Raw genomic sequence first — 23,778 nt, forward strand, 5'->3', positions numbered from 1 at the left:
TGACTATTTTAATGTGTTCTATTATTAACTGTGGGGGAGGTCACAGGAACATTTTGTGGCAAATCCCTCCAAACACAATTCAGCAATCAAGAGACATGAGTAATGTCACTTCATGAAAATGCACATGTAGAAACAATTAAAGGGCATTAAAGGATTAGAGATGCAATTATTCATATGCAAAACATGTCGCATAATATATACATATATATTATTAACATGCGAAACATATAGCATTATATATATATATATATATATATATTATACAAATATATACATGGTATTCACATGCAAAATATGTAGCATAATATCTATATTTAAATTATGTCTATGTATAAATATATAGAGCATTTATGTGATATTATTTAATTGTTTTCTTGACACCAGTTTCAACACATGCTTTATCCATCTCCCTTTTAAAAATCGAAAATGTGAAGACATCTCTGCTGCAACAGCTTATAAACCATCTATTGATCCTCGAGCATCGTTCACACTTCATTGAAGAAGCACACAAAGCTAATTTTGCAAGTTTATTTATAGTAAAAATACTTTAGATACATACAAGATGTACATAAATTGTCTCAAGAAACTCAACATAAGTCTCCCTATGGAAAAGAAAACAGGCAAAATTGTTAGATATCAAATCAAAACTGTGAGAAAAGTCATGAAATATTTGCACTGCTTTCAAAATGTGTGCAAGCGAAGGCATCTGTTTTCACAATGTTGAAGTACGAAGCCTCCTGTCAGTCAATCAGAGGAAACACACATGGTGTTTGGTGTTTTGCTGTATCTCCTTCTTTTTAAAGATCGAGTCAGATTCTATAAATGAAGCTTATCATATTTTCAGTCTTGAGTCACTGAGATATATCCTCAGTTTTTAAACATAAAACTAAGTTTAACTGAACCCAAATGATTGCATGGCTCAATAAAGGTGAGTGAGATAACACAAAGGTAGAGCTCTGCACAACCCTGTGTCTGTCATGTGCTGACAATGAGCCGGTTTGTCAACAGTTTGGTTACCATGTCCGCACTAGTTATGGTGTCTTCAGTGATTCAAGAGCACCGAGCTGATTTATCTATTTACACAATGAAATCAGGAGGCAAAGTCATAAATGGCACTGCTGTGTGTGGCAATTTGGTCATCGGTTTATGGTGAAAGTAAAACCTGAAAGTGGGTTTTGACACTTGATGAACCATCAGCAACATGTTTGTGCATCACATTAGCTGCCTAGCTCGGCACTTCAGTACGTTTTTGTGATGATTCCAGGTGTGGTGAAGCTTGAGAGGGAATTGTATCCTCTGTTGTACAGCTGCAGACCCAGAGCCCAGGAACAGAAGTTGTTTCCCCAACAAAACACTAATCTGTGGCCAACCAGAGGCTCCCAAAGAGAGTGGATCAATATCAAATAAAGAAGGTCATTAGAGAGCCGCTAATGTGATAAAATATAAAACTTTTCTTCACTGCATCTACACACTGGCATTTTTCAATCACCATCAAGCCCACTTTTGTTTTATAAAACTATATCATATACAATCATTTTTTTGCACACCACTGATTTCCTTGGTCCTGTCACCCTCAAAGTGTGCAGACACCTACTGTTACAAACTGGCAGTGCTCCAAATTATCTCCCACCTCATCTGATGATATTTTCTTTTCGCGCCGCCTGTTCTGCAACTCAAATGTTTGTGAAGCATAAGTCTTGACATGTTGTCTGGCTCCTCGGTCCCAGACAGCGAAGTCTCCTCACTCATTCAGGGATAAGATGATGTCATCCTCAAGGTCAGAGTTGTCCGAGCTGTCTGTTTGTGCGACAGACAGATATACAGATTAAGAATTGTAGGGACACAGAGATGTGGCGCCGGAGAGGTCAGAGGGTGAAGAGGAAAAACAAAACAGCTTTGGCAAAATGTGATGCTGAGACCAAAGATCAAGGCTCTTTTCAAATTGAAAATAAATGTTCATGTGTTCAAATGACAAATCCCCGTCAACGACATGTCAAGTCTGTTAAATGTCAGAAGGTTTTCACTGAATTAATGTTTTCTTTTTCAGGGTAAATTTAAGTGTACCCATTTTATTCTGCTATATTTTACTTTTAATTAAAATAAAAATAAAGAATATAACAAATAGGGTCTAAGGATTCTTCACTTTTCATCTATAATCATCATGCCTCAGAGAAAGGAGTCATTTGTGTTAAGATTACTTCTCATATAAACATAAACCAGGTTACTGTGAATTAATTTGCATTTTTGCAGATTTAAATTGAAGAACTTTTACATAACAACCACCAGGAAAGTTAAAAACTAAATAACACAAATTTAAGAATAACCTAGGGCAAAAACAGACATGTTAAAAATTGGGATCAGTAGAACTTAATGTAGGGCAGCCAAGGGCAGCGCTACTCACCATTGTCGCCATCCAGATCGACATCGTCATTATCAGAGTCATCGTCGTCCTCATCATCGTCATCCCCGACGTCGACGTCCTCTTCAAGAAGACGAGCCACCTCCTCATCAGAGGGAGAAAATTCATCATTCCCATCATCCTCTTCTTCATCGTCCTCGTCTTCTCCGCCATTCTCGTTCTCTAGCTCAGCGATAAGAGGGTCTGTGTCGACATCATCATCCGAGTCATCGTCATCGTCATCATCTTCCTCCTGATCATCATCCTCCTGGTGCACGAATGACGACAAATTCATTTCTATCTCTGCCCAAAACAACCAAAGAGGCCAAACTTGATCAAAAATGAAACAATAAAGTACGACCTGATCCTCCTCGTCCTCCTCCTCTTCCTCTGCAAGTCTCTGCCGGCCAACTTCATACAGCCTGCACACCGTGTCTGTGTTAAATGAGTCTTGGTTCTACGAGGCAGATAAAGTAGGAGGAAGATATGAAATTCTCTATTTACAGATACAGACATTATTACAATCTCTCACAAAATACTTTTTTAAGCCACGTTGATAAGATTTTACCTCAATCACAGCTAAGTAGCAGTCTTTTGTGTCTGTGCAAAGGTCAAATATATTCCTTTTGACATCAATAGTGGCTGAGAGGAGAGAAAAGAACGTTAGTTTTGAAAATATTACAATGTAGACAGCAACATACTACAGAAATTAAATGATCACCAGCTATTACAGGGTATAATATAAAGATAACAATAACAATAAGGTAACAAAGTGAAAGATTCTATTATTGTAAGACTTTGGGGGAAATCAATTAAAGTGAGGCAAAAAGCTCAATTACCTATTGGTTTGTAATCTGTGGCATTAAAGGTCCTGAAGGACGAACCGAATGGACTTTTCATCTGCATTTCCATCATGTCGTCTTCATCATCGGCCTGTAACATTGCTGCAAAAACAGAGAGCCACAGAGAGTGGGAGAGAGAAAATAAAAAGCGCGCACAGCGAGCTGGTTAGCCAGGGTTCTGGCTCCTAAGAGATGGAAGTGGTGTCCGCATGATCAGAGCCGTCACGCCACGCCCATTTCTCTCCCTGTGAGGCAGCGTGAACCAGCTGGTTTTGTCTTTTGCCAGTCCAGCACTGTTCCCTCTGCCCATATGGCTCTAAGTGACAGTGAAATCAGACACGCACACGCACGTACACGCACACGCACGCACACACACACACACACACACACACGCACGCTCTCTCTCGGCTCCATAATTACACAACTTCACACACTTGCACTGACTGTAACATGAGTTGTAAGCTTGATGCCATATATTCTAAATTTCCCATCATGCAGCGGTGTCCGTAATTACCTCCATAGATGACGGTGCCGTTGTTGTTGAAGACTATTCTGCACTGGTCCAGAGCAGGAACTGTGTGGAGGAGGTGGAAGGTCCGCAGATCCCACTAAAACTCCAGTTAAGTTTTTGTATCAACTAAATAGGCCACAAACTTAATTGCCCAGTGATTAAAACCGTCCCGAGAGGTAAAATCAATTTTCATTGCAATACATATTTAATGGTTAGTAGTGAAGTTAAAGCTCAATATTCATCCCATAATTGAAGCGACAACAAATTCAATCACTGATACAAGCTTTCTTTTTTTACATTTCAAATGCAATCACTTTTAGCTGTTAACTTTAGCAATTTATTTAACTGTAGACTTTATATTTAGAGGTCTTAACGATACATATTTTTCTACACAGTACTCAATGCACTGCCTCACACATTTTAATAAGGCCAGTTACATTTTATGAAGAGATAAGGGATGAGTTCGGACTTCAATTTACTCCCTAGTCAATAGGTATGTCTCTTACTGAACTGAATTCTCATCAACCCAAGTGTCAAGGATACGATTTCTGTGTTAATGATGACCTCCAGGCTGTTGGGATGGAACACACCGCTGATGTTCATATTGAACTTGTCAAATTTGTGGATGGCCTGAGCCGTGCGCACATCCCACAGCACTCCGTCGTTCAACACCAAGTCGTCTGTGGGGTTGAAGGTGGCACAGTTCCTCTTGTAGTTGTTGGCCAGGTCTGGGTTGTTGAGAGTCAGCGTTACCTGTCCCGTCTGGATGTCATAGATCTGACAAAGAGCAGAGATTCATGTGAGCGTTTACTGCTTTACTTCAACTTATTCTGTATTCAAAGATTCAAAAAAAGGCTGACATACGTACTCGTGCTACATGCTCCTTAGTTCCAATGACGCGATCTTGTGAAAGTTTACTGAACTCCACGTAATGGTCACCAAGGAAGGAATGCCTGGAGACAACGAGAGCAACATTTCATCAACAACACAAGTATGTGTGGGAAATCTGCAAAGTTAAAACTAATGTAACTGCTTAAAGACATCGTACAACAAATCACTCCATCGGCAGAGTCTCGGTTATGCCCTGGTTAAATTGTGCGGATGAATGAAGCCAAGTGCTTGTGTTCCATGAACTGAAGACTGAAGCCCTCAGGCTGCAGTCGCGTGCATAATTAAAAAGCATGTCATCTCTTTTTGGCAGCTCCCTGTTTTGACAGCATAAAAGCTGCTGTACCATTGGACAGGGAAGAACACATACATGGAGGCAGTGGAATCACAGACAAGTTCCTAACTGAACTGTGGATCGATTGTCTGTGGTCAGAGAGCTGTCATGTGGTAGGTGCTTTCTGGGTAAATTAACGCTCTAAATAATTCAAGAAATATTTTATTCAGGATTTCTACGTAAAAGAATTTAGCTGGTGAAATTATGAGTTCAGACTCATGTGAAAACATCACTTACTTCATGATGAACACTGATTTCATGCCCCACAGTGCAGACAGGGGGTAACTCCAAGAGGCTGATGTTAAGAGCAGAGAGCCATCCTAAAAATACAACACATGAATGTTGAAAATCGTCCACTAACACATTGCAAGACATAAACATACTGTGTTTGAAATAATATTGTGACTGATAAAGATCCCAGTTGAATAACACTTGACAAAACACATTTTCGAGTAGATCGCCAAATATTTTAAATGCAAGATTACACACAGACACAAGAACTACAAGACAGAATCTGAAACAGATGATGTATTGGTATCTGTCCGTACTGACCCGTGAGGGCTCCAGGTGAGTGATGGCTGAACTGTGACAGCTGTAGCTGGCTTCTTCCTGGCCTGTAAACACATTGTAGAGTTTGAGCTGCCCTGTGCAGGTCCCGAGCATCAGGAACCGTTCACGAGCTGAGAAGGCACAACACATGAATCCACTCTCATCCTCATCAGCCTCCCTGAACACGGAGATGGGACGGAATCTAGACAAAAAGAAAATAGAGGATGAAGAAAAAAGAAAAAAAACAGCTGTAAAGGAATTGGCAAAGCCCAAAGTGAATTGGAGACCTACCTGCTGAAGATGAGATGTCTGTCAAAGCACCCTCCATCTACTCCTCCATATTTAGGATATATGACTCTCCGTGTATGTCTGGATGTAAAGTTAATTGGTGCTTGGCGTCTCTGTTTGGGCTCGGGGCACTGGTGGGGTGTAAAGAGAGAGAAAGGCGGGCATGTTGCGACAGGGTTTTTACAGCGTGCGTGCTGTTCCCTCAGATACTCTGTGATAATGCTGTCTAATGCAGGGGGGGAAGGCAACAGCCTGTCAAACTGCTTCTTCATAGCTGGACTCTGGCTGAAGGCCCCATGGTCAGACTTCTGCCTAAGAACCCGTGGTTTCTTGCAGCTCAACGTAGTGCACCCTGTTTGTCGCTCACGAGAGAAAACGATTCGGCCGATCAGTGGGGATCCGTTGCTACAGTGGGGGACAGACGTAGAGGGGAAAGCTGTTGAAGAGGACCCAGTGGATTGTGATGTAGAAGGACGTGATTGTGGATGGCTGGACCCAGGGGTGGATGAATGAGAAGGATGGTTTGCAAGTCTTGAGACGACACCATTGGCCAGCCGTGGTGTGCGGGGGAGAGTGGCAACAGGAGTGGCAGGTGGAGGAGGAGCAACGGAAGGGAAAGCAGAAGTAGAATGTGCAGAATGAGACAGACACGTCATCGGGAGTTCTGCCTCTTTGGTAAGTGTGGAGGCTGTGTCATGAAGGCCTTTGGCCACAAGGTGGTTCCTAATAAGCAACAGCAGCTCTTTCTCAGGGAAAGTGATCCTGGACTGGGCGACAACACTGGCCCTCTGCAGCCACGCCAGAGAAACGTCAGTACCGATCAACAGCGGTTTCCCAGAGATCCTTTCTATCAGCTCCGCTGCAAACTTACAGAACTTGACATGTTCGCTGCGTTTGTCCTGAAGCAAAGGCTCCTTCATGAGCTGCTGGATGTGTCCACTGCTGAACAAAGGCAGCTTGCTGATAATCTGTCTGACGGAGCTGGAGCGAGACAGACCCACCAGAGCCTTACAGGCTAGAGCTCGGATCTGATCTGCATCTGTAATGGGCATCTTCACTGTCAGCAGGGACAGCAGGACCTGCAGGACAGGTGCAGAATGCAGGTTCAAAACAATGCCAGACAGAACTGAGGGAATGTTCATCATTTATTTTTTATCAGAATGTTTCTAAATCAGTGAATTGACCCAGTTGTGTCTAAATGGCTAACATCGTGAGAGACGGACAAATTACCCTCAAAGGTAAGAAAATGAGCTTCAGTGATTCCTCTGCTCTCACTTTTATCCTTGGAAAGTGCAAATGAGACACAGCTATCCTTGCTCAGGAAGCACATAACTCATCAGGCCAATGACAGAGTGGATCCTATCTGTCTAAAGATCCGGCTCAGATAATAAAACGTGTTTGTGTGAAAATAATTTATACAACCAGCATGACACTTGATGGCGTGTTTCTCAAGTTTGTCTCAAGTTTTGTTTGCATCACCTAGTTTCAGTATAGTTGAAGCCACAATGGTCTTCTGCATCACATCAAGTACATTAAGTAAACCCAGTTAAAACTACTCGAGTCAAATGAAGTATATGTGTTGCATTATACTGAAAGGTGTTTCTATTACTTTCTCTACCCCATTGATATAAATGGGTGTTTGTTACATCACAGAAACACCTCTCTATATGATGCAACACATTTCAAAAGCGACACAAACTTCATTCTCTAAAATGACTGTGTACTTAAAATCATCATGTCTCTAAAAGATTTTTAATAAAATGAAACCTTCCTATTTTTTATTGCAAGACTGTTGTAGAAGACTGCATTAGTTGTATCTATGTTTCTTAGTAGCAATCAAACTGAGTGAATAAACCCATCCTTCTCTCTCCTTGTAAATTGGCATGTTTTCATGTTACACTGAGCTCCAAACATCCTGATGTGCAGATCAGAGCCTTGCATGGCATCTCTTGGTGTGTTAATGTGTGTGTAAATCCTGTCCAGTTACTGCTGCAGCACTTAACAGCTCTAAAATCTCTAACGCTTCTGTGACTGGTATAATTTAACTCTACCTTGATGCCATTGTTGGACTGCACCACATTCCACATCTTGGTGAGCACACTCTCGCTCGCTTTGGTCTGCTGGGGCAGGCGGCGGCGGGGGGTGCCTGCAATGAACTTGCCAATGCTGGACATGCGTTTGTCTGGAGCACAGACGCAGTTGATGACAACCTGCAAAGCCGACTTCTGAATCTCGGCATCATTCACAAACACCTCTCCCTCTGCCACTGCCAAGACGATACTTATTCCTGAAAGAGCAAAATCCAAAAATAAAACCTGGAGTTCAGAGCGAGAACAGAACAATAATGAGCTTTGGACGGGTAATTTTACACCGTTTCAGATAAAATAGAAAACCCGTCTGTGTAATATATTCACACTGGCTCTTTTAAGAGTGCCTGATAAAATGGTAATATCCTCAAATTTCTATCTATAAGTAAAGTTTTCATAGTTAACTGATAACACCTACCTACGGTGGATACAGTGGATCCTCCTTCATCAAGCACAGCAACAGCCTCAGACAACAACAGCTGAGTCTTTGGAACAACTGTTAGAATACTCAGGATGTCGAGGGCATAACGAACTGTATCGCTTCTACAGGGAGAAGAAAATGATCAAACACTAAGTATCAAAATGTCACAAATCTCAGTGTGGAGGTTGGAAATGTTAAAAGATGTAAACAGGATATAAAAAGAGAGCCATATCATTACCTGCCATAGTAGGTCCTCCAGTCACAGGCAATGGAAATGAGCTGCAGGAGGAGCTGAACACACGACAGCTTGTGGAAGACCTCAGCCGGTTCCCAGTAAAGCCGCAGTGGTCCGTACTCTATCAGAAACTCCATCATTTCCACCACCTGTTCACGACTATAGCTGACCGCCTAGGACGCAGACGAGAACACTAATGGTTACTGCAGGAATCAAAACTCCTGCATTAGCTTTACATCAACATAAAGAGAGCACTACACATATCTGAATAATACATCAAGAAATCAAGTGTCCAGTAATGTCAGGCTCAGATATCGTTTGTCCTCTGTGTGTGTACCTTGTAGTATGGCTGAGAGTGAATGGGGGCACCCCCCTCTGTGCGCTGCAGGGATTGCTTAACCTGCTCCACCTTGATTGCCAGATGGGCCTCAAAGTACCTGCGCAGGGCCATGCAGGTGTGCTTGGCTGTCTGCCTGCTGGAGAAAATCTCATCATCACTCAGCAGCGCTCCCTGGTCCTCAAGGTTCAGGATCTCCAGTGTGCTAATCTGAAAAGAATCAGTACGACATCATATATAGGTACACAATCAGCATCTGTCACATCATCACGACGGTTGGTCGGCTCTTGAAACACAGTATTTTCTATGAATGATACACATGGTTAGTTTTACATGGTTGGGATCGCAAGAAGGCAGCTGCTGGTTTGTACTTACCAGATTGACAAGGCGCCGGAGCCCATCCTGCCTGTCGAAAAGCTCCAGGACGGCACGGAAAGAAAAGGAGATGGAAAAGAACATTGTGGCATGGCAGCAGCCGGATGCATGTGAGCATTCCAGCAGCCACAGCGTGTAACCAACCACATCTGACAGGATGGAGTGGGGCAACATGCACACCTTGAGAGGAGAAGATACAGCAGTGAATACAAATGTGAACTGCTTCTGAATACATGAGATACAGAAAAAAAACTAACAAAATAATTGAATAGTGATGCCAGGATGCCTTTATTGATATATTTGCTTCTAATGATCCGTACACAGCTACAGAGGATTTTCAAAATAAATATGATGACCAAAAAGGTAGAGGAATCTGTAGTTAATTTATCTCATATACAACAGACAAAAAAAATGTTGATATAGTATATTAATTATTTTTACTGCTACAAACACTTTGTTGGCACATTTTATATATACATGTACATATTACAGATATTTCACAGTGTATTTGCATAGTGTGTGTCTGTTCTGTACCCTCTCCATTGCATCCTGGTTATAGGCAAGGTAGTAGAGACACAGAGAGACTCCGGTGGCAGCCATAGATGGTCGGGGGATTTCCAGCAACTTCTGAACTCCTCCGTGAGCCACAAACTCAGCAGCAAACTTCTTGTGCAGCAGCAAAGATGCCAGGTACTGAGAGAGGGGAGGGGATAAGAGATACAAGTGTAGGGAGCTTGACCTTGTGTTTCAGCACTTTGGGGGGCCAACTAAATGAGAGTGTGTTTACCTTGAGAGCCTCAAAGGTGAGCTGCACATCATTGGTCTGCTTTAGATCCATATAATGCATGAGTAGCTCGCGAGCTCCCATCTGCATAAACACTGCCAACAGCTGCAGATAAGAGGAGGAAAAGGAATGAGGAGCAAATAATGAATGTCAAATTTTTGGGGTATTATTGCTAGAATATATAGCTCAACTAAAATATTGCCTGCTAGAAACATGTCCTGTATAAACTGAGCATGAGGTGACCCTTCAAAACTGACTGTTTACAATGTCACAACAGAATGACTTCTTTAATCATAATTAAAGAAGACTGACATCTGCTGGTAAGTCTATGACAATACAAGGAAACACAACCTATAGTGATAAGTTATAAATGCTGCAAAAGTCATTATACTACAGCTGCAACAAAAGAAGAAAAAAAGTAATTTGATCAATCAGCCAATAACTTTCTTGAAAATCATTTTATAAGAATTTCAATAAAAGTCCAGGACCCAAAGTTGCGTTTACCACAATCTATGGAAAAGAAAAGCATCAGATCCTCACATTTGAGAAACAAATTAAAAATCTACTCATCAATTAATTGGCTAATTGTTGCAGCTCTAAATGCTACTGTACAGTGAGCAGGCTGAGGTCAATAGACCCACCTCCTGATACTCCCCCAGAGGAGTGAGATACTGCAGGATGAGTCTCTGCTCGATCTCTGGGGTCAGAGGGTACAGATGATAGTTGTTGCCTATCACCCAGGGGCTCATTTCGGACCAGCTGCTGTTTGAGAGCTCGCTGAAGTTCCTCTCTGGATCTGGCAAAGAGAAATTTAGCTTCTGTTTTGAGGTCCTGCCAAACTCCCTCTCTGCCTTCCTTTTTAGGTAACTGCTGCCATCAGAAATGCCTGGGTGTAACAGAGAACTTGGGGCAGACATGGGCTTCATCATGGTTTTAACAGCAGAGTTGGCACGGCTGCTGGCCTTGGGAGGGGAGTTGAGACGGAACGAAAGCTCGTTTTCAGGCTCAATGGCCGAGAAGGGAATTTCTCCATCCCCCTCTGGCCCAGTCCCCTCCCTTTCAGCTCCGTTTCTGCCCAGCATGAAGGGCTTCTCTTCAAAGCCTCCGTCAACAGTCTCCTCATCTAAAGGAAGCAGAGGCTCACTCAAACTCTTCCTGGGGCTGGGCCGTTTGATTTCCCTTTTGTTCTCAGCATCCTTATGCTGAAGCTCACGTAAACGATGCAGCATCAAAGGCACCTGTCAAAATAAAGCACAGAAAGTTAAAAGTTAATCGACAGCTACGACTTCACACCATCTACTGATGATGAGCAAATTGTTCTAATGCTTGTTGTAATATAATTTTATTGGCTGTTGTAATACATTGTCCACTATGTACTTTCTGACATTTGACACAACAGAATCCCAGACTGACCAAAACAGAGTTCTCCTCCCTGTAGTTGGCTGCAATGTCCTGATTCTCCATGGCTCCAGCCAACAAGCCTGTGGCATAGATTCTGAGGGGCTGCTCTGCCTCCTGAGCCCACTTAAACAGCCTCTCGACAATACCCTCCTGAAAAACACAGATTAATAGTGACTTACATTTTTGTTTTTAAAAGAATATGAACAAATTATGAATCAGAAAAAAAATTCTGACATGTATGAGAGCTTCAAAAACTAAATGAAATTAACATTAAAAAAATATTTAAGTTAAAAAAGAATCAGGTATCAATTTCTTTACACACATACAATAATACATACATTAAAAAAAGAGGAAAAAAGGGTCTAATAATGAGGTCAGGAATATTTTACCTTTTCTTGAAAGACCACTGCTGTCTCCAGTCCAGGCATGATGTTCTGAAGCAGACGACAAGCTGCTGCATTGAGGGAAAATTCTCTGCTGGTCATCACATAGCTATTCACCAACTATAAAGAGAAGACAATGAAAAACAAATCACCTTCTGAATCACATGCTAAGAATGGCCCTATGTGTTGTTCAAGTCTCAGTTCACTCTTACTGCGTTCATGAAGTCATCATTCTTGAACAAGATCTTGAGCAGGTGTCCCAACACACATTCTGGATCAGCTCTCCCTAGTGGCCAAGAGGGAAATGTCAGAAATGTGCATAACATTTAATTTCCCAGTGATCTTGCCTTTATGCGTTTCATTTTCATACCAGGATGTCGATCATCGAAGGGGTCTGGGTCTGCTTTGTGGTACTCCTCTGTCTCCTTCTCGACAAGCTCAGAGGTTCTAAAAGTTACAGCAAAGTAACACATTAAAATTGTCTTTGTGACTCCCTCAGCTCAGCCCAGTGACATGACATTAACAAGCAGAAAGTCTCCTTACTTTGTGAGGATGCTAACCAGCTCCTGTGTGCTGCCTTGTTGATCCCTCTCCCACTGTTCCAGTAGAGCAGTCAGCTCTGCCTTGGAGTCTACGCTGGCAGATGCTGATGCCATAGCGTTGCCTGTCAGAATGGAATACACTTAATATACATATCTTTCATTATTAAAACCAATCCAATGTCCAACCAATGGTTCAAATTTGAAAATCATAAAATAAATAAATAAATGATTAAGTAATTGAAATGAAAAAGCAGTAAATCATCACACACAAGAAGCTGGAACCAGGAAATGTAGGGTATGTTTGGATAAAAGATGACAAACGGCCACTTAACTTTTAACAAAGCATCATCTACTATCAAAACATTCACATGTCTTGTATGGAGAAATTGTAGTCAGAAAATTGTAGTGCAATGAGTAACTGCACTATTAAATAGTAGAGTAAAAGAATAATGTGGCATAAAAAGAAAATACTCACAAAAATGTACATGTCCCTCAAATTTGTACTCAAGTGCAACACTACAGTAATATATACTGTAAATGTTCTTACTTACATGCAACCACACTTTATTGTTGTCGCTACAGTTCACTCTCCACACTCATCTACAACTCAAAGCCACAATCAGAGAAAGTACTTTTCGTTACGTTCGAGAGAACAAAGTTTGAGATTTTCTCCAAAAGCTTGACAAACATCAGAGCAGGTGCAGCCCCTCTCTCTCTGGGGACTGTAACTGTCAAACACTGTCACCTAACTAACTTCCTCATCCCCTTCTCTGGTTCGTTTGGGAGCTTCACTCTCAGCTCCAACACGTTTCACGTCCCCCTGCACTAACTGTCAGAAGATACTCACAGCTCCAGGCGGCAGCAAACTCTCACTGAGCCTGTTGCGATGTCAGTCCAGCTCGACTCTGGCTAAACAAGGAAGCTAATATAGTTTGCTTTGCTAGCGACGCTTCTGACGGTTTCGCAGCTTGGGTTAACTCGAGCCGTGCGGACATGTTCAGATTACTGTGTGAGATTCGTATCACAGTCGCACCAACACGAAATCTGCCTGCACATGAAGCCTAGGCTCTGGGGTGCTAGCTCGCTAGCAGCATAACAGGTACGCCTGGCTACATTGAGCTAGCATGCTAACCTCGTTGCTCCGCTCAGCTCTTCCTCGCTTTCCCCCAAAATGGACCCGAGACTCGCGTCCACCGGTGCCGGTCTGACCTCCGTAGCTCCTCGGTGTCTCCGTGTGGATCCGCGTGTCACAGCCGCAGCTTCATTTGCTTTATTACAGCTTCGTGTTCACGCTTTATTATCATTATGGCGAACACGTTCCTCACGTCATTTAGCGGGCGACGGTCGACGTTTTATGACGCAATGACTCAGGAGCAAAACAATTGTGAAAGCCGTTTATTCAAATGGATGAATCGTTGCATAGAAGTTACATGGTTTTTAAAATTGTATTATGAGATCATACAAATGTAATTAATATATCAATAATTCATATTTCAGTGGCAGCAAACGTATTAAAAATACAAATGTTGTGACATTAAAATAGCACACTAATAATATTCTGTATGAAATATCTGCTTATGCTGATTATAAAAAAAATCCCTGATATAATGCAACAGTAATAACTGTCAAGTATCAAGGGATATGGTTTAGATTCTATCAGTAAACATTTCTCTGTGATGCACATACAAATGGGACATAACAACATGAATTCTTGACATTAGATGTTGTGGTAAGCTTGTCAAAGGCAAATTGATTTTCAGTGAAGATTGCTTGCTCAAAAAGCTACATGAGTTGTACAGCCTCATATTAGCTCATCGATAAAATGCCTGTGTTAAAGGATTAAACAAGGTCTTGACTGCCCACACATCAGAGAATGCTCTAATAATCCATAGAAATGACCTGTGAGTAACATGGTAACTAATATTTGGAAATCTGTTGGCTTGGAAAGTGAGCACCTCCAATACACAGCCACTGCAGTCACATCACATTACAGTACAGCAACAAGTGGCAGGATAGTTGTCTGCATTAACTTTGAACTCATTCCCATAAACAAAGTAAATGTTTGAGTTCCCTTTCCACAAGTAGGTCACTTTGGTGACAGGGATCAGCTCGATGGTTTGGCGCTGCGGACGAGAAAAGCAGATTTGAGCATGAAGTGAATTGATCAGAAGTATTGTCCAATCCAAACAACATGTTTGACATTATTTGAAAGTGTTGTAAATACCTGTTGTAGAATACGTGATGTCTGGGAGAACTTGCCCTGGTGTTCACTGACAAGGCGCTGCGCAGCATTCACCACTGCAGGGTCTGGGAAGCCCATCACTGGGTATACCTGCACAGCGGGATTAGAAAAATATAAACTAAAATATAAAGTGCTGACTCATTATTCCTGTTTAAATCACATTGATTTTAGTTGACAGATCATACCGGATGACAATCATTTAAGCTGTCCATTTATTGTGAGGGATGCAAAAATTCACAGGGTCAGTATAAGACCCAACACCAGCAACAGCACACAGGCTGCAGAGGAAAAGCAGCAGATAAGCAGCAAGAACTTTTGTCCTCCATCAGTGTCACACAGGATGTGTTCAGTAACAGTGCTTTTTTGTGGTGCACCTATTGCTTCACTGTAGAAAGCCCAACACACAATCAAACGGAAGGAAATAGAATTGAAGCATTGTAATGGAAAATTCACAGATGAACTTTGCCTGAACTCTTTCCTGTCTGATCAATGCTCATGTGCTGTGTTCGACAATAACTCCTCCTCATATAGAAATAGAGTTGTGCTCACATCAGAAGAACTGTCTGGCGTACATGCAGACAGAAGATTCAAAACAAGACAGATAACTTTTTTTTCTGTGTCAACCAGGCTTCCGGGGGCTTCAGTGTTCATGTCGTTATTCAGTAACAGTTGTCTGTTATGTTTCCTGTTTACCAAGTGTAACAAGTTATGTGAACTGTGAAAATTGCTTTATTGATTAAAAAATTACTTAAACACATTCTGTGTGGAAATCATGTGAGCCTGCTTAGATGTATACTGTAGATGTGGTGAACTGAGGACACCAGTTCAACTAATGAGGGAACAAATTCCTCAGCAATGTCTTGGTAATGTGTTTGTTGTTTGTGCTTTTACACTCCCCCACCTTATATCTTTTTCCTCCTGTGAAAGGAAGAAGGAAGAAGAAATATTTTACCATATACTGAGAGTCTCTGAACAGCTCCTTCCCAGACACTGTGCTGAGGTTGTTCACCTGCAGTCCACTCAACTGTTCAACAACATAGTTGTCACAGTTGTTGGTCCTGAATGCATATACATAGAAAAGAAGAAGATATCCAGTTGAATTTTAGAACTATTAAACTGTATAAATTAATGATAAATGTCGATGACCTCAGGATCATTAGGAAAATCTATTGTCGCTTTAGTAATGTCATATTCTTCACAAATAAATCATAAGAAGGAAACAGCACCATTTCACAGTGAGTCTGATGTAGACCAGAAGCTGTTGTTTTCCTTGACATACGTCACATTGCTTTGCTCCTTGCCCCTGACAGTGGCTGCAGCTGGAACAGAACAATTGTTTTTAATGGCCTGTATGTGGTAGAGGAAGCACAATATCATGTTCAGAAATCTGTGTGCGATTCTTACTTGTCCCTTCCTCTTCCATTGCAGTGGTGACATCGCTCGTCTCCGTGGCGGAAACCAGACCCATTGCACACCCAACAAACTTTCTGACAGGAGCAAGGAAATAAATCACATGATCATGTGATTATCCAACTACAGGTCTTGTAGTAACCCTTGCGATGGTTGGTTGGTGGAATAACTTACATTGCCAGCACCGGCACAGTCTTTGCAAGGTTTTCGCCCCATTCCCATACATGCGTGGCAGCTCTGTACATGAAATGTTTCTCATCAGGAAAAATAAGTCTCTAAACACAAAGACATGATGTTTTTCTTCTCCAGACACATTGTGTATGGTGCAGTATTGTTATTGTTTACCTTCATAGATGAAGTGTAGGGAACCTTGATAATCTGTTTGTCATCCAGAAAAAAACTGGGAGTTTTAGTCGGAATTTCCCAAGGCCCTGGAGGTGGTTGGGCGTAGGCATCCACTGGCTGCCCTGATCCAAATAAATGAGAAGAGTCAAACTAAATGGCTGTCTGACATCAGAAAGAGCACTGAAACAATGTATTGATAACCTCATCAACAGAATCAATAAGTACTTGATTGGTTATCAGTTGTTTAAATTACAACAATTTGCTGGTTCCAGCATCTCTAATTTCAGGATTTGGATACTTCTATTTGTCCAAATCTTTGTGCTCAGGACTGTTGGTCTGGCAAAACATGTAACTTGAAAAATCTTCTTATCAGCTCAGGGAATGTCTGGTGAGCATTTTTCATTATTTCTAATGTTTTTTCATCATACTGTAAAATAAAAATGATGGTTAGTTACAGATCCAGAGCAGAAGATGCTCAAAATGACAGTACCTTTATATGGCTCATGACTCCAGTCTGTAGACCTTGTTTCAGTAAAGGTTTCCAGACGATACTATAACAAAGCCGGAGTGTAGAAAACAAACACGATTAAACAATCTGCAATCGCTTCTTTGCTTATTATCCAAAACTATCATACAATTCAATAGTTCAAATTCTAATTCCCAGACACACACACATGAACAGATATTGTCCCACCCTGTATGTATTGAATGCCTCCATGTTGGTGATCACACCATCCTTTGCTGGTGCTGCACTGTAGCAGCACTTGCTGGAGGCAAACAGGACTAACGCCTCACGAGCTGTGTCCTCAGTTATAGACGGGATACTGCGGAAAAAAGTGAAAGACATACTGGAAGTCATCAAATCTAATTTTGTAAGCGGAAGTGATACAACCCAGAGCACTGAGCTTGCATTAAGTCTTGAATTTCATTATCAGGGGAAATATTTTCTCTGGTCATGTTGAAAGAGAGGAAATAGTTTGAGACTTACTTCCAGTGTGGTTGTTCAGGTCCAGGCTCAGGTATAGGAACTGGGCAAGCAGGCATGGGAGGGGGCAGAAATCCACCTACAGCAAATATTGAAAGTTTTAGTTCTATTTCATTTATCATTTATCAGAGCAATCACTCAGTGAAATCTGTACTCATTTATCTGACACATTTAAATCTAATACAGCTGTTTGGCCTTAAATTCTAACTTCACTCATACAATATAATACAATAAACTGTTCATTTAACTTAATGATTATTATTGAAGTTGGCAGGGTTGTTGAACTGTATGGTTTTAGAGGTGTTTCTAATGTCATGTATGTAACAACCCTATGAACAAATACACAGGGAACCCTATATTACAAACACATCACTGTGATCCAGTACAACTCTACCGCTGACTACGACTTCAGCAACAAACACACTAATGAATCAACACCTCTTAGAAAGTTGAAATAAAAAACAAAGTCATTATACACTTTGTAAAGGTAAAACATGTGACAGAGCTGCTGTATCTGGAATGCTTTGGATTGAATGGAGACACAAAGTTGAGATTGGCCTAAATTTATATGCAGCCAGAGTCATAAAGAACTATCCCCAGGGACGAGACAAACAAGGAGTCCTGCAGTAGATTTAGAGGCCTGATCCAAACATCATAGTATTAGTCTGGGATCACATGAAGGGAAAGAAGACAATGAGACAAACTAAATCAACACAACTGTGGCAAAGTTCACCAAGATGTTTGGGAAAACCTGTGTGACAAGTAAAACTATGCAACATCAGGAGAACATGTGTTTTAAAGTCAAAGAGCATCACATTTCATATGGATTTTATTGCTTGCTGCACTTTTGTATGATGTTAACTGATAAAAGCCTCATCACTTTGCTTTTAGAGCTTGTAAAACTTAATTACACAATAAAAATGTGTAATAATAATAAAGTGGCCAGTCAGTCAGCAAGCACACACTTATATTTACTTATTATCTGAGCATATCTATATATCTACTAACTTTATGGCTGAATCTGATTTAACTTAACAAATCATCTGCAAAAAAATTTAATTTAGATTTCCTTATAATCTCAGTGAAATTGATTTGGATTAATTGAATAACAGTCCTTATTCTAACTTGTATTTTAGCACATTGTTGCTTAGTTCAACACATTAAGAATGATATTATTATTAATCTGTTAGGCAAGCCAAGGATTGGGAATCAGTTTCACAAGGATAGCATACTTATATTTACAAATTCTCTGAGCAATAGTTATTTAAATGTAATATTTATCTGAGTTAAATTAATTTAGATTTAATAAATGTCAGGGTGAAAGTGATTTAAATGTCCTCATTATATGCAAAAAAGTTAATTTATAATATCTAATAATGTGAGTGAAGTCGATTTGGATTCACTACTTGTATTTTGGCACACTGTTTCTTAGTTCAACACATGGAGAGTGAGATTATTATTAATCTCGACACATGTCGTTGGGGCAAGGGGCTGCGCCTGTCTGCGGTGTTGTGTCACAGCGGATGTTAGTGGTGCAGCTCACTGTACCTCCTCCCGCCACTGTTCCCTCATAGCCAGGCATGCTGTCGAACATGCTGGCCGGAGGAGCGCTGGGGCCCTCCGCGGCTGCGGCTGCTCCGGGTGGGGCGAACATTGCTGCAACAAACCAGAAGAACAGGTTCAGTCGTGTCCACAAACGTAGACTTTTGAAAAAGGTTTGATTCCAGAAAAGCTTTCTTGCTTTAAAACACAGACGATCAGCCACAAAAACCAAACACGGATGTGACTCCACTCAGCTCTTCTCAGGGGATCCAGCTGGAATCGGAGGCGGCAGAGACATATGATAATAACACACAGTAGTAGAGAGAGACACTTACCCTGCCCCTCTGTGTTCACATCATGGTTCACATACATTCTCACAAGTTCTCCAGTAACAGCGTCACGGTAAAACTTTTGATATCTCAACTTAGATCTCGGTAAAAAACAGAAAAGTCGCAGCTCGCGGAGCTCGCGCGGCTTCAAACCTCAAATAACCTGTGGATCCACAGTGACGTCACTCGAAGGCGTGCACCGTGCGGACGTGTATACTTATAACAGTAATAGGTGTTTTGTTTTTTTACACTCAGATCATTATCAGTCAGCTGTTTTACAATCAGTGTCACACTACACATGAAGCTCCTCTGTCTTACCGGGTGCTGCTGCCGCTGCTGCCGGGGCATAACCGGGGTTGGCTATGCCGTAGTTTCTGGGCTGCTGGCTGGAAAGTAACGGGAAACGAAAGTGAGCAGCGATGTGGTGGGACTCACAGAGAACTGCGTGAAAAGGTGTGGTGTAAAAAAAAAACCACAAAAAAAAAACAGAAGACACTCACTTCGCAATGTGCTGATACTCCATCTGTAAGCGCAGCAACACGACAAGTGAGAGAGACAGATAAACTCTTCATACGTGCACATCAGTGTGGGGAGCGACTGTCATGTGACACACAATAAACCACGCACCTTCTTTATGTACAGTTTGGGATCACACCTCACCCTGTCCTCCTGCTGCTCCAAGTCAGCTGACTCCTCTTCTTTCCTCCAGCAGCTAGAAAAGTGAATTAAACTTCACCTCTGTTAGATTTAATTCGATCTTAATCCAGTCACTCCGACAGAAACACCCTCTACTCCCCCCGCAACCCCGTCCTCTGTCCAGGAAGTGTGAACCAACCCCTGTCAACAAATATGAGAGGTGGGCCTCCAGATGTGGTGGGCAGTTTTTTTATATGACGTAACATTTGATAATTAACAATACACATTAAATGTTTCGTGTTGTTTCACTTCACACACTTTTAAAGCAAAATAAATAAATTCCTTTAGAGCGCAGACGCTTTAAAAACCAAAAAAGGTTCCTATTAGCTAGAAAAGGAAGAACAACTACACTACCCAGAAGGCTTTGCAGCACTCGCGGAAGTCCTTTTTCTTTCCTTCCGCCGTCGTTGAGGTCCTTTTCGGATTCATATCGGCGGGTGAGTTCACGCAATCTGTGATAATCCGAGCGATTTAAGGTTTTAGTTGATCATCCTGATGTGGGTCATACATCATACACGTCATTCACACTCATGTCGGATAATATTGACCGTTTTATTAGATTATTTCCATGATTTTAACGTGTGAGGCGCCGCTGCTGCTAAAGCGGCTGCTAACGCTCTCACCGTGAAATGGTGCTGTCGTACTCTGAACGCCGACACGTGAGCCTTGAGAAATAATAACTACCGGTTTCAAACATTACATTTATGTGAGTTATTTCAAATGAAGCACTCAGGCTAAAGTGCTGAAACTGTTGCTGAGAAGTAGCATGGCCAACTTGCTAGTTGTACGCAGTTAGCTAGCCGATAGCTAGCTAACACTGGTAATCACGTTTACCTCCAGGCTCATTCCACAGCACAGTGGAGGGACACTTGGGTTTATTGCTTATGGTCCCACGCTCAGTGAGAGTTCATGTTCTGAAACATGACAATTAATAAACTGCAGTAGTCGCCATTGCTCATCTACATGTCGCTACTAGTTATTAGTTAGCCTGTAAACAGCTAATCCTTTCCTCGCAGCACAGCACGTTGTGTTAGTTGCGACTCTAAAGTTGATATAATATTTTGTGCTAGATCTTAACTTGATTAATTTGTTTTCCTCTCTTCAGTCACCATGGTAGCCCTCAGACCCCTCACAAAGCCCAAGATTGTCAAAAAGCGAACCAAGAAGTTCATTCGCCATCAATCTGATAGATATGTCAAGATTGCGGTAAGTTTTTCTTCTTTTAAATCACACACAAGATGCTGAGCAGATCTGGAGCGTTGTGTTTACTTCCAAGCATTGATACACGAGGAATTCATCTTTGCCTTTCAACATATCTTCAACAGAAAAACTGGCGTAAGCCTAGAGGTATTGACAACAGGGTCCGCAGGCGGTTCAAGGGTCAGATGTTGATGCCCAACATCGGTTATGGTAGCAACAAGAAGACCAAGTACATGCTGCCAACTGGCTTCAAGAAGTTCCTGGTTCACAACATCAAGGAACTCGAGGTCCTGATGATGAGCAACAAGTGAGTCGTGGGTGCACACATTGTAACATCATGTGGATTACGTGGCATGTTTTGTCTGGAGAGAAGGACTTTTGCTGTCACATCAGTTTAACAGAGTTGAGGAGTTTTGTTTAATGATTTGAATGTTGTGAGGTAATGTAGAAAAACACAGTGAGCTTGAATTGAATGAAGCAACTATTTCTTAAAAAGTAGTCTGATTGTTAGTACAACGATCAGCTCTCTGTGTGTTACTTGTGCTTCAAAGAAAAGCCTGGGAATTGGCAAAAATGTCAAGATGACTAGTTTTTATAGAAAACATGCAGTTAACATTATTAATTTCAAGTTTGAACAGATTTGTTGACCATTAATTTGGTCTAGGAAATTGTTTAACATTTTAATTTCTTATCTTGTTTAGAGTACTGTTTTTTGTAAGGGATGTCGCTGCTAAGTTTTCCAAAAATACCTCTTCACCGTCATGAGCAACTTAAAAGAAGTCACGATCTCAAAAAGACGTGTTTAGAAACCCTATGGGCCAATTGAGTGAACTCATTCCTGAATGACGGCAAGATTTGAACTGGGATCTTCTTTCATGTAACTGTGCCACAATTCAACGTTTGATTTGATTGAAGAGTAATTGATACAGTGCTGCATGCTGCTGCTTGTAGAGCAGTGTTCCCAAGGTTTAGTGAAGTTTGTAACACTTAAGTCTTAGAATGACTGTGTCAAGGCAGAAGTTTTCCCATTTGAGGAGTTGGACTACATAAATCCATGAAAATGACATTTTGGTCTGTGTAAGGTCTAATCTTTAATTTACAGAACAACAGTCAAATTCGGCTCAATAAAGCTGTTTTACGAACACGTGATCTATGAATCAGTCTGTCAAGGATTTAGTGCCTGTGATTATGTGAGACAAGTTGAACTTTCAAACTGATCAACTGTTGGATCGCTATTTCAAACATGTTACTTGTTGACTGCTTTCCCCACTTTAAAATGATCCTGTGGACAAGTGGTAAAGTTCAACAGGCTGTTAATGGTAGAGCCCTCCTTTTAAATGTGGCATCCTGTTTATAGGATAAAAAGCTAAGGATGTGCTGAGGATGATTCTCTATCTTTCTGTGGTCAGTTGCACTTGGAGGTCAAACAATAATTCATCATTCTCAGTATTTACCATTCCCTTTTTAAGACTGGCACAGTTTAGTTGGCTGTGTTTATCCTGGAAAACCTGCAGTTTTAGAACAATGTTTCACTTACTAAATATACAAATGTAGAGCATTCTTTACACAACACAGGGGTGATATGTCTTTTAAGCAAAAAAAAATAGGAGGAGCACAGATTGACCCACAGACCGAAGCTGCCTCAACACTTGAGCTTCTACTACAGGATGATTTTTATATAAAATTAGATTAGAAGTCAAGATTTACAGTTGGTTCTGCTTTGTCCTGGATTTTAATTAACATTGGGTGGTTCTTAGAATATGGACAGGAACCCTCAGCACAACTGCCGCCCTTACCTCATCACATTTAGTAACATTGGTCGATAACTAAAACTCTTTTTCTTAACCTTTGTAGGACTCACTGTGCTGAGATCGCCCACAACGTCTCCTCCAAGAACAGGAAGGTGATTGTGGAGAGGGCAGCTCAGCTGGCCATCAAGATCACCAACCCCAACGCCAGGCTCAGGAGCGAGGAGAACGAATAAACTGGTTATTAACAATAAATGTGTAAAAATGGAAATTGGCTAATGGAACTTATTTTCCTTTTGGTAACTTGATTTAGTGACGATACGAATGAGCATCTCCACATCTTAAAAGTGTAGTGGGTCTACAGGGTGAAAGTAAGTCAATGTGGGCACATATTGGTGTAATGATTTGGGTCATTTTAGATTGTACGTCTACAGTTCATGTTGAAACACGTCTTCTACAGTTAATGTTGAAGACATGTTTCATTCTGTTTTTTAAACTTCTCACTGGTTGAAATAAATCTAATTTCACAAAGGAATATTAACATCCATTGAAGTCGACAGGGAGTAAAAAATAGTTTTTATGGGCTGTGATATTTCACTGATGAGATACTTTTTGTTTGTTGCGCACGTGTCAAAATGGTAAAGAAATGCTGGTGAAGGCCACAGCTGGTACTAGTCTCTCTGGGGTAAACGGGTTATTCCTCATCTCATTCCAGATGATTGGATGCTGGAGCAGAACAAAAGGGGCAAGATGCCTGAAGAAGAGATTTGACCCATATTATAAATAGAAGAGCCTTTAAAACTTTTGTAGAAATTCTGTTCTGCCTCCAAGATTTGAACTTGGGTCGCTTTTGAAATGGTGCATGCTTGTACAATTTTGAGGGCTTTTTGCTGTCAAAGAACTTTC

The 23,778-nt window shown here is 41.3% G+C and overlaps 3 protein-coding genes across 8 annotated transcripts; 1 reads left to right on the forward strand and 2 right to left on the reverse strand.

Annotated features, from left to right (window-relative positions):
* Positions 1-514: 514 nt before the first annotated feature.
* On the reverse strand, positions 515-13,715 carry LOC109635221 (DDB1- and CUL4-associated factor 1). 2 transcript variants are annotated; one of them, XM_020096257.2, is made up of 25 exons: positions 13,508-13,715; positions 12,377-12,497; positions 12,204-12,280; positions 12,046-12,119; positions 11,840-11,953; positions 11,463-11,600; positions 10,691-11,287; positions 10,053-10,154; positions 9,800-9,958; positions 9,266-9,445; positions 8,891-9,100; positions 8,557-8,726; positions 8,316-8,440; positions 7,862-8,097; positions 5,814-6,889; positions 5,526-5,724; positions 5,211-5,293; positions 4,620-4,704; positions 4,295-4,528; positions 3,755-3,848; positions 3,238-3,342; positions 2,967-3,040; positions 2,760-2,855; positions 2,402-2,666; positions 515-1,797 (listed from the first exon to the last, which is right to left on the reverse strand). In XM_020096257.2, exons 2-25 carry the CDS (start codon positions 12,487-12,489, stop codon positions 1,742-1,744), a joined length of 4,662 nt encoding a protein of 1,553 aa, XP_019951816.1. In that variant the 5' UTR covers positions 12,490-12,497; positions 13,508-13,715; the 3' UTR covers positions 515-1,741. The 2 variants fall into 2 exon arrangements, with proteins under 2 accessions (XP_019951816.1, XP_069381977.1); XM_069525876.1 differs by lacking the exon at positions 13,508-13,715 and adding an exon at positions 12,927-13,077.
* A 40-nt stretch (positions 13,716-13,755) lies between these two features.
* ssuh2rs1 (ssu-2 homolog, related sequence 1) lies at positions 13,756-20,085 on the reverse strand. Of its 3 annotated transcripts, none has more exons than XM_020096234.2 (14): positions 19,889-20,085; positions 19,729-19,751; positions 19,547-19,614; positions 18,906-19,013; positions 17,361-17,436; positions 17,067-17,196; positions 16,863-16,923; positions 16,373-16,494; positions 16,202-16,264; positions 16,022-16,104; positions 15,844-15,936; positions 15,570-15,675; positions 14,600-14,707; positions 13,756-14,498 (listed from the first exon to the last, which is right to left on the reverse strand). In XM_020096234.2, exons 2-14 carry the CDS (start codon positions 19,749-19,751, stop codon positions 14,358-14,360), a joined length of 1,182 nt encoding a protein of 393 aa, XP_019951793.2. In that variant the 5' UTR covers positions 19,889-20,085; the 3' UTR covers positions 13,756-14,357. The 3 variants fall into 3 exon arrangements, with proteins under 3 accessions (XP_019951793.2, XP_019951792.2, XP_019951794.1); XM_020096233.2 differs by having other exon boundaries at positions 19,856-20,011; XM_020096235.2 differs by lacking the exons at positions 19,547-19,614; positions 19,729-19,751; positions 19,889-20,085 and adding an exon at positions 19,235-19,417.
* A 135-nt stretch (positions 20,086-20,220) lies between these two features.
* On the forward strand, positions 20,221-23,143 carry rpl32 (ribosomal protein L32). Of its 3 annotated transcripts, none has more exons than XM_020096236.2 (4): positions 20,221-20,361; positions 21,030-21,130; positions 21,250-21,431; positions 22,979-23,143. In XM_020096236.2, the coding sequence occupies exons 2-4, from the start codon at positions 21,035-21,037 to the stop codon at positions 23,106-23,108; spliced, it is 408 nt and encodes a 135-aa protein (XP_019951795.1). In that variant the 5' UTR covers positions 20,221-20,361; positions 21,030-21,034; the 3' UTR covers positions 23,109-23,143. The 3 variants fall into 3 exon arrangements, with proteins under 3 accessions (XP_019951795.1, XP_069381979.1, XP_069381980.1); XM_069525878.1 differs by having other exon boundaries at positions 20,315-20,421; XM_069525879.1 differs by having other exon boundaries at positions 20,360-20,630.
* Positions 23,144-23,778: the final 635 nt, after the last annotated feature.

The sequence above is a fragment of the Paralichthys olivaceus genome, chromosome 6, assembly GCF_024713975.1.
Source record: "Paralichthys olivaceus isolate ysfri-2021 chromosome 6, ASM2471397v2, whole genome shotgun sequence".
Lineage (NCBI taxonomy): Eukaryota > Metazoa > Chordata > Actinopteri > Pleuronectiformes > Paralichthyidae > Paralichthys > Paralichthys olivaceus.

Excerpts from the sequence above, each read along its gene's own strand:
- LOC109635221 (XM_020096257.2), bottom strand. The coding sequence starts at position 12,489 with ATGGCATCAGCATCTGCCAGCGTAGACTCCAAGGCAGAGCTGACTGCT. Across the intron at positions 11,954-12,045 it reads ATGATGACTTCATGAACGCA|TTGGTGAATAGCTATGTGAT; the intron begins GTAAGAGTGAAC and ends TTCTCTTTATAG. Across the intron at positions 2,856-2,966 it reads GCTACTTAGCTGTGATTGAG|AACCAAGACTCATTTAACAC; the intron begins GTAAAATCTTAT and ends TCTGCCTCGTAG.
- ssuh2rs1 (XM_020096234.2), bottom strand. The coding sequence starts at position 19,751 with ATGGAGTATCAGCACATTGCGAA. Across the intron at positions 15,937-16,021 it reads AATGGAAGAGGAAGGGACAA|CTGCAGCCACTGTCAGGGGC; the intron begins GTAAGAATCGCA and ends GTTCTGTTCCAG. Across the intron at positions 14,499-14,599 it reads CATCACGTATTCTACAACAG|CGCCAAACCATCGAGCTGAT; the intron begins GTATTTACAACA and ends TCTCGTCCGCAG.
- rpl32 (XM_020096236.2), top strand. The coding sequence starts at position 21,035 with ATGGTAGCCCTCAGACCCCTCACAAAGCCCAAGATTGTCAAAAAGCGA. Across the intron at positions 21,131-21,249 it reads ATAGATATGTCAAGATTGCG|AAAAACTGGCGTAAGCCTAG; the intron begins GTAAGTTTTTCT and ends TATCTTCAACAG. Across the intron at positions 21,432-22,978 it reads GTCCTGATGATGAGCAACAA|GACTCACTGTGCTGAGATCG; the intron begins GTGAGTCGTGGG and ends TAACCTTTGTAG.